A 14309-nucleotide genomic window follows, 5' to 3' on the forward strand; every position below is an offset into this window, starting at 1 on the left:
ACGGGAAGCAAAGAACCATATTATTAAGTATTAAGAGCTAAACAATCAGCTATTACAAACTCATGTATCTCATGAGGATACTCTTTGAGCCAAACCCGAAACCCCTCATAAAACTTGCTAACATGAGCTATGCATAAGAAATCATTAAAATTTATGCATGACATGCCCATCAATATTCAATCTCAGTAGTTAAGTGGTAAATTACAAGCTAGGAGTTCATTTTCAGCTTCTAAGAATCTTTGTTAGGAGCCGAGCCAAGAAGTTATGCCAGACAGTAGTAGTGTGTAGTTAAGCTTTGGAGCTATTGCTCAATAGCTCATCCTTCTCTTATCCCTCTGGAGTTTTGTCTGTCTCTCCTTGTAGCACATCAATATTCTACTCCAGTGGATGATCTCCAGGTCGGTGGTAAACGTTGTCTCATATCTTGACTTCGTATGCATCTGGCTGCTCTAATATGAGCTCCTGCAGCTGGAAAAAGCAAGGTAGAGTCATGATAACCTTTCAATAAACAAGATCTGAGGTCGTCATTCATTACCATGTCTAAGCTTCGAGTGATGAAACGAGAGAGCTTTGCTTTTCACGTAATTAGTATCAAACTACAGATGTACTTTGTACCGAACTACAGTGCTTACTGAGGGACAATCTAACTCAAAAACTACAACTAAAAGCAAACCAGCAGGTTGTAATTAACCATCGTGTGGTGATAGACCTTGTTACAATGTATTCAAATAAATTCAAAAGGAAAATAATATTGATGTATTCCTCTATATACTATAGTAGGCCACATTAAATTCGACATCATTTTTTAATTTTTTTCATAACGTTTTATGAATGTTACATACCGAGTACTGTCTAATGGAAAATTTGAAAATTTTATTTAGAAAAAAAAGAAGGTTGATCTTAAGGCTGTCCCGAATTCTCAACATGAGAAACAAAAGATTATATTAAATGTAAAATTGCTATTTTATCATTTTATTGTTTTTACACGTTAAGATACGAGGGGATCCCTCCTCCAATCACAGGAGGGAGGGATAGGAGTTGAACTCAAGTCACACCTGGGGAGATAACCATCCCTCCGCTCTTCACTCCTATACTACTTTGTCATTTAAACAATGAAAAAAATTGCATTTATTTACGACCTGGTGATATTGAGAAACTTGGAATTTCTAGTTGATTTTGGCCCAACTAACGTTTAAGTTGTATTAGTAGTTAAATTAGGACAAGTACGGGGCAAGCACTAAAACGGGCCCCACTAACATCTCCCGCCGAAACCGTTTGTGGAAATCTTTTGTGTACCTTATAATAGTGATCACTGATTAGTGAGTGAGTGGCGGGTAATGTAGCAGCTGAGTTGCTGCATAATATTCATTCAAATATTAGCAACATATTACAAGACTCAAGAGAGAGAAAACTAAAAATAATGGGGGATTTATACGCTCTTGATTTTGATGGTGTTTTGTGCGATACTTGTACCGAGACTGCCATCTCTGCTCTTAAGGTGCCTTTTTCTCTTTCTTCATCTTCTTCTCAATCCTATATTCGATTATTTAATTCGATTTTATTCCTAATTTTATTGTGATTGTTGCTTAATCAGGCCTCCAAAGTTCGATGGCCAACTCTATTCGACGGCGTTGACTCCGCCTTGGAAGACTGGATTGTTGACCAAATGATTATTGTAACTCTCTCTTTTTATTTTTCAAGATTATTATTATTTGTTTGTGTAAAAATTTATACTTCGTAAACTTTTAAAAAAGAAAGAGTTATGTGTTATTCAATTTGTTTCATGTGTTAAAATATTAAATGATTGCAAATAAAACTTTTTTTTTTTTTTTTGAAAGAGATTGCAAATAAAACTTGATTGATTGCAATGTAATTTTATTTTATGTTTTAATTTTAATTTTAGTTTTTTTTATGGTCTTGAAAATGAATTATAAATTTTGTTTTGTGTATGTGAAGATAGCTTTATTTGGTAATATAGCTTATACGGAAGGAGATGATCTAGGTGGAGTTTCGAGTTTGACCCATTAGCTCTTAAGAAGGTTTGAGGAATATCCATGTGGAATCGAGTTTCGGAACTACTAATTAGTAATTAGCATACTGTTTGTACTAACATTGTTAAGTTTAGCTTTGCAATCTGATGAAGAGCAAATCGTTATATTATGCAAGACACTATGAGTTGCCACCCTAATTCGTCTTGTAAAAAATTACTAAGTTATTGTGAGGCAATCTCATGTGAGATATTGCCTTAAAGGAGTCATGAAATTCAATGCATTCATCTGAGTTGTATTAAGGTAATCTCTATCTTCGGTTTGCTTTTGTGTGTGAGTTGGCTGTCAACATCAATTTGCTATTTGCTGATCAAGCGGAAATTGCAGCATGAATTTTGATGATATTGTGTAATGAACTAGACATAGGAGGGTTACAATAATTAGGAGTGTACAATGAATCAGCTAAGTGCTGAAGGCAGAGAGTAAGTTAAAAAGGAATGTGAAAATCAGGAAGTCTATATAAATAGAGGGGAAGAAGAGAGGGGATCACAAGAAGAATTCAGAAGTTTATCATAGCTTTATTTAGCTTTGTTAGAGGATCAAGTCTCTTGAATACTTGACATTTATTGTAATAAATGTGTCAATCAAATTCACAATTTTCATCTCTTCATCATTTTCCTTAACATGCTGATTTGTAAAATATTGTTGCAGGTGCGACCTGTGGTTGAAACAGGATATGAAACTTTGTTGCTTGTGAGGTTGCTGTTGGAGATCAAAATTCCTTCCCTTCGGAAATCTTCAGTGAGTACCAAGGATGTCTATTGTTCCAGCAATATTTTCACTATCAATTATATAACCTAATAAGATTCTATTGTCCTGCATTGACAAGGTTGCAGAGGGGCTCACCATTGAAGGCATACTCGAGAACTGGCCAAAGCTAAAACCAGTTGTTATGGAAGCATGGGATGAGAAGGATAACAGAGAGGCCTTAATTGATCTTTTTGGGAAAGTTAGAGATGAATGGATGGAGAAGGATCTGGCTACCTGGATAGGTGCTAATAGGTAACTCTTTTTTCCACCATGACCAGTATGCATATACGTTATGTACTTGCTAAAATCACTAATAAATACTCACGCAATGGAAGAGGTTTCAACAATTCAATCCCTCTAGCATTTAATCCCGAGCCCCACTCGAGGTAAAAAGGGCTGTTTTGCATAGGATCTGCAGATGGACTGAAATTGATGGTAAAAAAGAGACATGCAATCTTGTAAAGATCTTTCTTCTTTTCTAGTATATCTCCATCGTTGTCTGCTTACCATTCATCTATTTAACTTTACACAAGTGCTTCATCTTTTTGACCTTTTGTAAGTAGAATTATTGTTTTACCTACATTCAAAAGGGTATGCAGATTTGAATTAAATGATTTCTGAAGCACAATGCATATATTTTCTCAACAGATTCAGCACTATATACACTTAAAGAGAGTAAATGAAGAAGCTTAGGCAAGGTTTAGTGATAACAAAAGTTGAATCTTTGTAAGGATATTCTCACATCATAATCTTTTGTTGCTACTGAACCCACATGTGGAAACTCACTTGCTTGAGGCAAGCTGGGATTTTATAGACCACTCTGAGGATGTTATGCGACTGATTGATACAGAGTAATATTAATTGAATCTTAGGGATCTCGTGTGCAATCCTTAAAATTTGTTGAATTTGTATGCTATCTGCAGACTGTATCCTGGTGTTTCCGATGCTCTAAGATTTGCAAGCTCGAAGATATACATAGTTACCACAAAACAGGTACTTCATATCCCTGTCTATAAATAAACATAAAAGAAAAGGTTGAAGTTGCAATTTATTGAAAGAGAATGATGGAACACAGAAGAAAATATTGTGAAATTCTAGTATAACTTCTGTTTTACATTTCCCACTGAAGATTGTGTCTTTCTGCCTTTAAACTAATCAAGTTCTTTCTATGTGCTTTATGTCCCTAATCAGAGCCGATTTGCAGTTGCTCTGCTGCAAGAGCTTGCTGGTGTGACTATACCTCCCGAAAGGATATATGGACTTGGGACTGGGTAAGTATGTCTTGTCTGGAACTATGTCAATGCAGAACTTGCTGATGAAATTTTCTAGATATGACCCCGTAGGATTTCTAATACATCATTCTCATATATTACTTAACTCAGCCCGAAGGTGGAAGTGCTCAAGATGCTTCAAAAGCAACCAGAACATCAGGGACTTGCTCTTCAGTAAGATCTTTATCCTTTGCTCTTTAGTTGGCTTAATTAGTCATATATGTGCTTGGTAAACACTATAATGATTCCAGGTCAACATTCTGTTAATGAATTGTGGTTTTTACGACCCTACAATCGGCATCTATGGGCAAATTTGGTCTAAAATTATATCCTAATGATATACAGCTTTGTAGAGGACCGACTTGCTACACTAAAAAATGTCATAAAAGAGCCAGAGTTGGATGGCTGGAAATTGTACCTAGGTAAAGCAGTCATGTTCATCTGCTCATGTGTTTCTTGTCTTCCTTTGCTTGAACAAAATCACATCTAATTATTGCTCTATATGTGTATCATAAACATATAATCAGTTGACTGGGGCTATAACACCCAAAAAGAAAGGGAAGAAGCAAGGAGTATCCCCAGAATTCATATGCTTGAGCTGTCCGAATTCAGTATGAAGCTAAAATAGAATCACAATTTGTTTTAATGTAATTATCCATTGTCCTGCTCACTGCAATTATTGCACAACATTACATTTCAATTCATTAAATACCTTCTTTTGTTGTAATTCTTAATATGTTACACACTGTAACTACTGAGTATATCTGGAGTTCTGAATTTCTGATGACACTTTCTTTGTTCTTTCACTCTTCAGAAAAAAAAAAAAAAAAAAAAAAAATGACCCTGGTTTTAAGCTTGACAAAAAAAACTATTCATAATAGATAGTTAAAATAGTCATCTATGCATTACAAGCCCAAAAATTCAATCACAGTAGTGAAGTGAAAAATTACAAGCTAGGAGCTCATTTTCTACTGCTAGGTGTAAAGGATTCTTTGTTAGGAGCGAAGCCAAGCTGAGGACTGGGAGACACGCCAGACAGTACTATTGTGTAGTAAAACTTTGCAGCTATAGCTCATCCTTCTCATGCCCCTCGAAACTGTTGCCTGTCTCTCCCCGTAGCATCTCAATAACCTCTTCCAGTGGAGGATCTCCAGGTCTGCGGTAAACAACGTCTCCAATCTTGACTTCATATGCATCTGGCTGCTCCAATATGAATTCCTTCAGCTGGAAAGAACAAGGTAGAGTCATGACAACCTTCTACTCAACAATATCTAAGGTTGACATCCATAACCATGTCTAAGATATGAACAATGCAACAATAAACCTTTGCAGTCACGTATTTAGTACCCAAACTACAGGCTCTCTTTTATAATTTTGGCTGATCTTCCCTACAGTGCTTACTGCTTAGCAGTTAGCACTTAGAAACAATCTATTCAATAATTTAACTAAGGGCACCTTTACAATGTATTCAAATAAATCCAAAAGGAGAACAGGAGTCGAGTTTTGGTTCAAACATTTAATTGGAGATCATTCTTAAGAAATTGAGTTATACCTTAAATTACTCGTACAAATCGTACTTCATAATAACATTTCAATTATATATTTCACCATTCAAACTTTACATATCCGCCACACCAACATAGTTTCTTTTAACAATCTTCATGAATGGTATCAAAAGTCAAAAATACTCCGTATAAAAATTTTCAAAAATTAGTTTACGGACACATACCTCATCCTTGTCTTGGCCTGCCTCCATGGTAAACATGACAGTGCTAAGATCCACCCCCATAAACTTCACCTCCAAACCTCCCGTTTTCGAAACTTTGCTCCATTTCATGGCTATCTCTGAAACCTCATCCTGACAATTCCCATAGCAAAAAATCAATAGATCAGTACAAATTCTATACTCATTGATAGGATTACCTGTTAAATCCACAGTTCACCAAAAATGCAAATCTACGAGAAACTATTTCTTTGGAGGGAGCCCCACTTCCTCGTTATGAGAAACACTTTTATTTCCCACAATGACATTTTGGAAATAATGAGATGTTTTTCACTAGTGGGGAACGCGTATGTGTCATGAGTGGGAACCCCAGATCTTGACACATACCCCATGAGTAACAAAACTTGTTTCTCACGATGAGAAACAGAGAATTACATATTTCTTTGTATATTGTTATAATTGAATCAAAGGACTCATAGCAATCCAGTAGTAATTCAATAATCATACATAATATTTTAATGGGAAATAAGTCTAGAAATTATTATACCGGGGTTCGAAGAACGCCTAATCTGAGCTTGATAAATCCGAAAAGGGGACCGGTGTGATGCTTGATCATCTCAGCTTGGATCTGGGAAGGGTCCATATTATCCAAATCAGAAGGATTTAAGTCAAATTGGGGTGATGGGGTGGGTGTTTTTTTGCCCCAGTTTTTCCAGTCATCGTCCTCTTCATCATCGATTACATCGCCGAGGTCGTCGGGGATGTGGATTTTGCCGGCATTGGCCAATCTGGGGAAAAGGGTGGTGGTGTGATGAGTGAGGAGTATAGTGAGGAAGAGGAAAGTAGAAAGAGAGAGTGTGATTTGGTAAGTCATGGTTATTTTACAAGTGAAGAAGAATGTTAAATTTTGGGTGTATTTATAGGTTTTGACTTTCTAATTGATTTCTGTGAAAATATAACTGTAGTAATAGAGTACTGTAACTTATAGGTATAATATAGGGGTTATGTCAATCAGGTCTATAGTTATACTTTGTTTCTGATTGATTTCTGAATTCTGATTGATTGTTTACATTAATTTGCTGCTATCTGTAAATTGTACGAGTACTGTATGTATATCAGGCAATCTGTGTTCAGGTTGAAGATTGCAGGATGATTGCTGTGGCACGGGTGTGCCGTGTGCAGTGCCAATCAGCTATAATAAGCAAATGCATAAACAAATTGGGTCTGATTTGAAGCAGTATGATATGATGTGGTGATCATTTTTTTTATTTTAAGCAAATATTTTCCTACCTTACGAAAAGTGAGTACAAGATTACTCTTTTGAATAGTGTGATGCTAATTACGTCCTTCTAAATGTGTATTTATACATATACCCTCATTAATATGTATAAGTTTATTTAATGAATAATGTTTGGACAATTATACCATCTTAAATGTATCCCTACCTTTTTAAAAATTTAACCAAATACTTATGAATTGTGTTATGTCAATTATATCCCTAAAAATATTTATTTACATATATACCCTCATTTATGCATGTGAGTCACATGTGTAGCATTTTGTTTCTTTGTAATTAATGTTATCAAACTATAACATAAAACCAAACTGATAGAGATTCCCGGACATGACTAGCTATGTGCGTGCGTTAGCTACCCTATTATGTTAAGATAAGTTGTAATGAATATACCTTAAACTAATCACTACAGTATAATTTAGGTGACAATAAATTAGACTGTGAAGACTAAACACTACTCATGCCTAATCAATTTGTCATTCCCAATATGCCCTGCCCTAACCTTTGTAAGAAGATTCCACCCCTTAGAAATACTTTTCCAAATGGGTAGCTATTGCCAAGTTTCGTGGACATGATTTTCATGAGCTTGCATTATTTGAGTGGAAATTTTGCCAAGACTCTTCTTCATAACTAATTTTCCAATCAAGCAACATGTTCAAAGTTATAGTGGTTATGAATTTCAAGCTTCCCTTTTTTTCTTGGGAGAAAAGATGTGGATGTTGAAACTAAATGTAACTTATTCTTTCCCTCCTCTTATCCCAAAAGAAAGTCATTACAAAGTTGTCGTGCTTATTGAGAATTGTAATCGAAAGTAAGTTTGCTAAGGTATAATGATTTGGAATATTCAAAATTATGAAAATGCCTTCCTTATAATAGTCCCAACTCCCAAGCATATATAGTGCCGTTATATGTACTCGGTTGATTTTATTTCAACAAACTAATTCACCATTTTCTTGTATATATATGATCAATCTTTGAATAGGGCAATAAACTTAAATCAGGTGAAAGAATAGTGCTTTGTTGATTTTATCTCAACAAACTAATTAACAATAATGTCAATATTGTTAAATATGGCCGATCTTATAATAAACCCCAATTAGACTAAAATTAAGTTACGAGTACATATAATTCATCACCCGAATTTGACTTTAACAAAGTCACCCAAAAATCTGTTTGTCCCCTCCACTCCAAACTATGTTTTTAGTGAACTAAGGCTAGTTCCATTATACCTAGCACTCAATCATTCATCATTTTAAGGTACATCATCATCACTCACCAAAAGCAGCCAAGATTAAGTGCAAAGTATCTAATCAACACAATCAATTTATTATCAATTTACGTGACGAAATTCATGACCTACAAACAGTCAAGAGTTCAAGACCATACCCTGCACTGGCCTACCCCTCCACAAATTCACAATCCACATTCTCTGCATAAATAGTGACACTATAATAAACTAACCAATCCCTCTTTTTCGTAAAATGTACTGTACTATTTAGCATAATAATTTTGAACCACATTTAAAGTTCTCTCTTTTTCCCTGTCAAAAAAAAAAAAAAAAAAAAAGTTCTCTCCTTTTCACCAACTAACCATATAAAAACAAATACTTAACCTGCACTAATGCTTGTAAAAACAATAGATTTCTTGCTATTGCTACTGGCCACTACTGCTCATTTTACTCATTCCTCTTTCTCTCTCTAAAATTTCTATCTTTCTAGCTGAAAAACTGAAGAAACTATGGCAACTGTTTTGATAAGAAGATCAAGATCAACCTCAAACTTTCTTAAAACAACAATCAGATGTTTTAGTAGCACTTCTTTTTCTTCTGTTGCACAACCTGTTGCTGATTCTGGTTCATCACCCTTTCCTTTTGCTGGGACTAACATCAAAGCCAATGTTTCCCAAGTGAGTACATTCACTAATTCTTATACAGTTATTCTCGCCTTGGCGGAACTTGATTTGATTTGATAATAATAATAGTAATATCGTCCAAAAGTATATATCTTTTGATAAAGTACATATGCTTATATACCAATCATGGTTTATGTTAGTTGTTAAATTTAATTTGCTGATGAATGTTTATAACATTACTTGATGAATTAGGGAGATTGTTTCTAAATTCTGAATTATTCTTGTTGATGGTTTAATTTAATTTAGATAGATAAATTTAGCAAAGAGAAAGACAAGGTAGCTTATAATCTTACATTATGAGGTGGAGATTGCTCATTAGTGTCCCAACTTATTTGGGTACTTTCTGTTTTTAGATAAGGGCAGCTCTCACTGAACTCCAGCAGCTACATTGAGCCTTATTGCCCTCTCTCCCCCGGGACGGGTGGGCCCGTCTAAGAATGAATTTGGATTTCAGTTAGAACTTTAGTAGGGACCAAATGTCTAGATCATTTGCAATTTTATCTTAGCTCAAGTGGTCTAGTGGTCTGAATTTTCTTTGATAATGATACCTTAGCCTAATGTTTAAAATTTAGGCCTTATTAATGGTTCATATGGCCAAGTATACCCTGTTTTATTTATTAAAAATGGCGGCGGTTGGGTGAGATATTTCCATTGTCAGTAGATTTTATGTACCCCATTTTGTGTCTCATCTTATGTCCAATTATCTTGATTTACATTATCTATGATTCACCAGTAACATTAGATTGTTGAATTAATGGCTTTGTCAAAATCAGAAAGAATCAAAGATGTGACACTATCACACACAGGATGACAGGACAATTGATTAAAGCTTGTTAGATTGGGTCCATAATGTTCCACTGATAGCTATGTGCTGAGATTGCTGACTGCTGATGTAAAAAAAAAATTCTTTTTAGATTCTGCAAGTTAATTACCATAGTAAAAGTCCTTTGCTAGAAATCCTCTTTATACCTTGATAGAAATGCATGAAACTACTGTAAAATGTTTTGAATTGATTTTTATTCAATGTGTTGCAGCTTATTGGGAGAACTCCCTTAGTTTATCTAAGTAAAATTAGTGAAGGATCTGGAGCTCACATAGCCGTCAAGCAGGAAATGATGCAGCCTACTGCTAGTGTCAAAGACAGGTATTTAACAAACCATTTATAGGCAGTAAAATGTGACACTATGTGCTAACTATATTATCTACTGTAGACCTGCACTGGCAATGTTAGAAGATGCAGAGAAAAAAGGATTAATTTCTCCAGGGAAGGTAATCCTAAAACAGTTAGTTACTGTCAAGCTAGTGTTACCGAGAAATATTTTTGTTAACTGTTATGCTGGGTCTATGATCAGACTGTGTTGATCGAGCCTACATCAGGAAACATGGGAATAAGCATGGCCTTCATGGCGGCGATGAAGGGATACAAAATGGTGTTGACAATGCCATCATACACTAGCATGGAGAGAAGGGTGACTATGAGGGCTTTTGGTGCTGAGCTTATTCTCACTGACCCTGACAAAGGAATGGGGGGAACTGTCAAAAAGGCTAACCAACTTCTGGACTCCACCCCAGATGGTTTCATGCTTCAACAATTTAATAATCCTGCTAATACTCAGGTCTGATCAGCTAATTAACTATATGTTACAATACTAATAGTTCCACCCTTGGAATGGAGTCTTTGTTTTGCTTGTATATATTGTCAGTGATAAGGGAAAATTAGCTGACTATGCCTGAAAAATCAGGTTCATTTTGAGACGACGGGTCCTGAAATATGGGAGGACACTCAAGGAAAAGTAGACATCTTTGTCATGGGAATCGGAAGTGGAGGCACTGTGTCTGGTGTTGGACGCTATCTCAAATCTCAAAATCCTAATGTTAAGGTATATACATGGTCTGTTCTAAGTAAGACTTCTTTGAATTGTGCATGTGCTGTTTACATGCAATGTGATTTAATTATTTACTGATGACGTTATAGATTTATGGAGTTGAACCAGCTGAAAGCAACATACTCAATGGAGGCAAACCAGGTTTTGCTCAACTCTGACAAGTTTCCAGCTTCTTTAGTCATGTTAGTTGAATAAATACTCATCTTGATTTTTATTTTCTGCCAATGTAAATAGGTCCTCACCTTATAACCGGAAATGGGGTTGGGTTTAAACCAGAGATTTTAGACATGGATGTAATGGAAGCAGTTCTTGAGGTAAAATTCGAGTGGTTTAACTTGAGTATTGTTAAAGATTACTATCTGTGCTCAGATTTTGTGCACTTTTTAACAGGTAAAAAGTGATGATGCTGTAAAGATGGCCAGGCAGTTGGCATTGAAAGAAGGACTTATGGTAAGAAGTTTAAGAACTAAGAACAGATTATTCTGGTTTCTGATACTAATTCTTATCATCTTTGCATCACAAATAAGTCTGCCGTATTTACAGTGTGCTATTTGGGAGATTACGAGTTCAAATCATTTAGTAGATTAATATTACTATCTTAGCTAATGTTCATGTATATATGTAGGTTGGAATATCATCAGGAGCTAACACAATTGCTGCCCTTGAACTTGCTAAGAGGCCGGAAAACAAGGGAAAACTAATTGTGGTATGAAAAGTTGTGCTCTTTATATAATCTAAGTATGAAGTTTTATTATGAAACTTTTATCTTCATCTAGATTTAGTTTGTAGTTGCATCACTAGTTCAAATTACACTTCTGTTGGGTTGTGAACTTGTGATTATCTGACTTAAAAAATTGTGTTTTCTTTCTTGATCATAGACCATCCACCCGAGTTTCGGAGAGCGATATCTGTCGTCTGCCCTGTTTAAGGAGCTGAGGGAAGAGGCTGAGAAAATGCAACCAGTCCCAGTTGAATGATTCAGGGATCTAGCTCTTTGCTAAGTAAAGGATCTATTAATGTTTTGTCATTACTACAAGTTGTAATACTTTAATATTGTTTAATGAGCATGTGTCAAAAAAAAAAAAATTGTACCATTGCAAGCCTATTGTGTATTTATGTTCAATAAAGCCATAAGGATAAAATTTCATCGATGAAGTAATGTCAGGCAATTGCATTGCTAAATACGTGGGTCAAATACCCAAAGGCGTATAGACTTGGTTCAATTTTTTTGATGAGAGTTTAAATTACTATAATAGGGTATTAAGTTTGCGTGATATAACTGAGTTTGTAATGGCTGATTTAAGCCACTTTATGTTTAATAAAATCTCTTTGCTTCCCTTTAAAAAAAGGAAAAAAAAAAAAAAGATTTGCGTGATGCTAAATAAGCAAGCCCAAAGTTTCTCTTTCATATGCCTTCAAAAAAAAAAAGTTTCTCTTTCATATCCTCCCTTCCACCTCATTTCTCTTTCCTTTATCTCGCTTCTACTAAATTAACTCTCTCTACCCTTCTCTATTATTTTTTTCTATTTTCTACACCGCTAGGCCAGACTTGCCCAACACTTTCTTCTTATTCAAGTGGCTTCTTCCAACTAGATCGCAATACAAGATATAATAGTAATAAATAAATAAATAAAAAGTAATGTCCGTAACTCATTTCATGGGATTTTTGGCATCTGTTGTGTGTTCTCTAGCTCCCCATTTAATTTACCATTTGGGTAACAAATGCCCAATGCCAATTAAATGTGATAGAGAGAGAAACCACATAGGCATATTGGTGGATGATCATTGTTGGATCCCTTACCTTCTAGGCTTCTATTTCTAAGCCCTTAGAAAAAAAAAAAAAAAAAAAAAAAAAAAGTTTCCACTATAAAACTTTCATGCAATAAAACGGAGTATGAAACACTTCACTTGTTCTATAAATATAGCCTTGCACTATTCATGTGCTCTTTCTATATCATTTATTATGATTTAGTAAGTAAAATATGGTTTTTGCAATGCTCTCCAAACTTAGACCGTATGCGAATATACCCATCTAATTTTCACTTTACTTATTCATTAGTCATATATCTATGTTACATATACACATATACGTACTATATAGTTCTAGGTACTAGGGATGGACATAGAGAGTTTATAATATTGGTGGACAAAGGCAAGTCGTGTGTGATTAATTGAGTTGATGTAAGAGGGAAAATTTTGATAGGTATGAAGATGTCGTTCTCTCATATTATTAACTAACTAGTTTCTTGGTCTGTGCAACGCGGCAACGCGCACACGCTTATTTATATTTTTTGGTGTTTAGAGAGCCACAATAGGCAGGGGTGAAAATCGATCCCAGAATCTCCTTGAACCGGGAGGGAAGCTTTAACTACTTAAGTTATCTTTTACTCTTACAAGCATGTTTATATAGTTATAAATATGATTTCTTTAATCTAATTAATGTTTTACCTTGTTGGTAAAATAATAGTTTAAAAGAGAAAAGTAGGGGTGACTGGTGAGCATTGAATATACTCGTTAATTACATAATTGTGTTATAAGGAAAATGAAATAATTAAAAAATATTAGACTCTTGTGTTAAAGGAATGAAGTATTTTTTTTTTGTAAATATTTATAATGTGACATAGGTGGTTAGTGTTTAATAAGTCATTTATTACATGATATCGGTTTTGATTTGTATCAAGATAATTTTCCACATATAAAAAGGGTGTAAATGTCATTATTCGTTTCAGATAAATGAACGACCTAAGTCCCTAAACATGATTGCATATCTGCCGATGGAATAAACGATTATCCTCCATATATTTCTCTGACGTTGTCTGTGTCATCTACTGACTTGACTTTTTCAGTCACCCAACAATTTTGTCATCATCTTTGCCTCTTATACGTTTGTAAGTTCCTTTATTTATTTTATTTTTTTTTACAAAAATCTATGATTATGTAATTTCAACTATTTTCTCATCTTTTTTTTTTTTCCTTTTTTGACGAAAGATAGATTAGCAAAAATAAAATTCATGCTTATTTTTATCCGTCATATTAGTTTTGTTTTTGAGGTATCTTGGCATATTAAATTATACTGGTTTTTATATATACATTTTAATTTATGCTTAAGATATGTGTGTTAGTAGAAAAAAAAAAAAAAAAAAAAAAGGCATATGAGCGAGGATGTTGATTTCACCATAAAGTGTAGCAATTGTTTAAGTTTGTAGTTTACATGATGTGACAGATTTTGGGGTTTTTTTTTTATTTATTTTTTTACATTGTAATTTTTACTTTGAAAGGTTACATGTTTAATTAATCACATGTATTGTGAGTTTATTATTGAAGATGAGTTACGGTCTTACCAATATAACTATAATTCAATTTAAATTTGCAGATATCCACTATATAGTCCATAATGTTTTGTAGTATATATATATATATATATAT

General features: G+C 34.4%; 3 protein-coding genes across 3 annotated transcripts; 2 read left to right on the plus strand and 1 right to left on the minus strand.

Annotated features, from left to right (window-relative positions):
* Positions 1-981: 981 nt before the first annotated feature.
* Positions 982-4991, plus strand: LOC110731551. Its single transcript, XM_021911409.1, has 9 exons — positions 982-1498; positions 1595-1675; positions 2700-2789; positions 2878-3050; positions 3722-3791; positions 3990-4069; positions 4181-4243; positions 4415-4491; positions 4597-4991. Exons 1-9 carry the CDS (start codon positions 1421-1423, stop codon positions 4695-4697), a joined length of 813 nt encoding a protein of 270 aa, XP_021767101.1. The 5' UTR covers positions 982-1420; the 3' UTR covers positions 4698-4991.
* A 113-nt stretch (positions 4992-5104) lies between these two features.
* Positions 5105-6888, minus strand: LOC110731552. The gene is made up of 3 exons (XM_021911410.1): positions 6340-6888; positions 5799-5927; positions 5105-5293 (listed from the first exon to the last, which is right to left on the minus strand). The coding sequence occupies exons 1-3, from the start codon at positions 6664-6666 to the stop codon at positions 5135-5137; spliced, it is 615 nt and encodes a 204-aa protein (XP_021767102.1). The 5' UTR covers positions 6667-6888; the 3' UTR covers positions 5105-5134.
* A 1613-nt stretch (positions 6889-8501) lies between these two features.
* On the plus strand, positions 8502-12115 carry LOC110731553 (bifunctional L-3-cyanoalanine synthase/cysteine synthase, mitochondrial-like). Its single transcript, XM_021911411.1, has 10 exons — positions 8502-8991; positions 10032-10141; positions 10209-10266; positions 10350-10613; positions 10740-10877; positions 10973-11024; positions 11118-11197; positions 11274-11333; positions 11509-11589; positions 11762-12115. Exons 1-10 carry the CDS (start codon positions 8824-8826, stop codon positions 11858-11860), a joined length of 1110 nt encoding a protein of 369 aa, XP_021767103.1. The 5' UTR covers positions 8502-8823; the 3' UTR covers positions 11861-12115.
* Positions 12116-14309: the final 2194 nt, after the last annotated feature.

The sequence above is a fragment of the Chenopodium quinoa genome, unplaced genomic scaffold (assembly GCF_001683475.1).
Source record: "Chenopodium quinoa cultivar QQ74 unplaced genomic scaffold, ASM168347v1, whole genome shotgun sequence".
NCBI classification, from domain to species: Eukaryota; Viridiplantae; Streptophyta; class Magnoliopsida; order Caryophyllales; family Amaranthaceae; genus Chenopodium; species Chenopodium quinoa.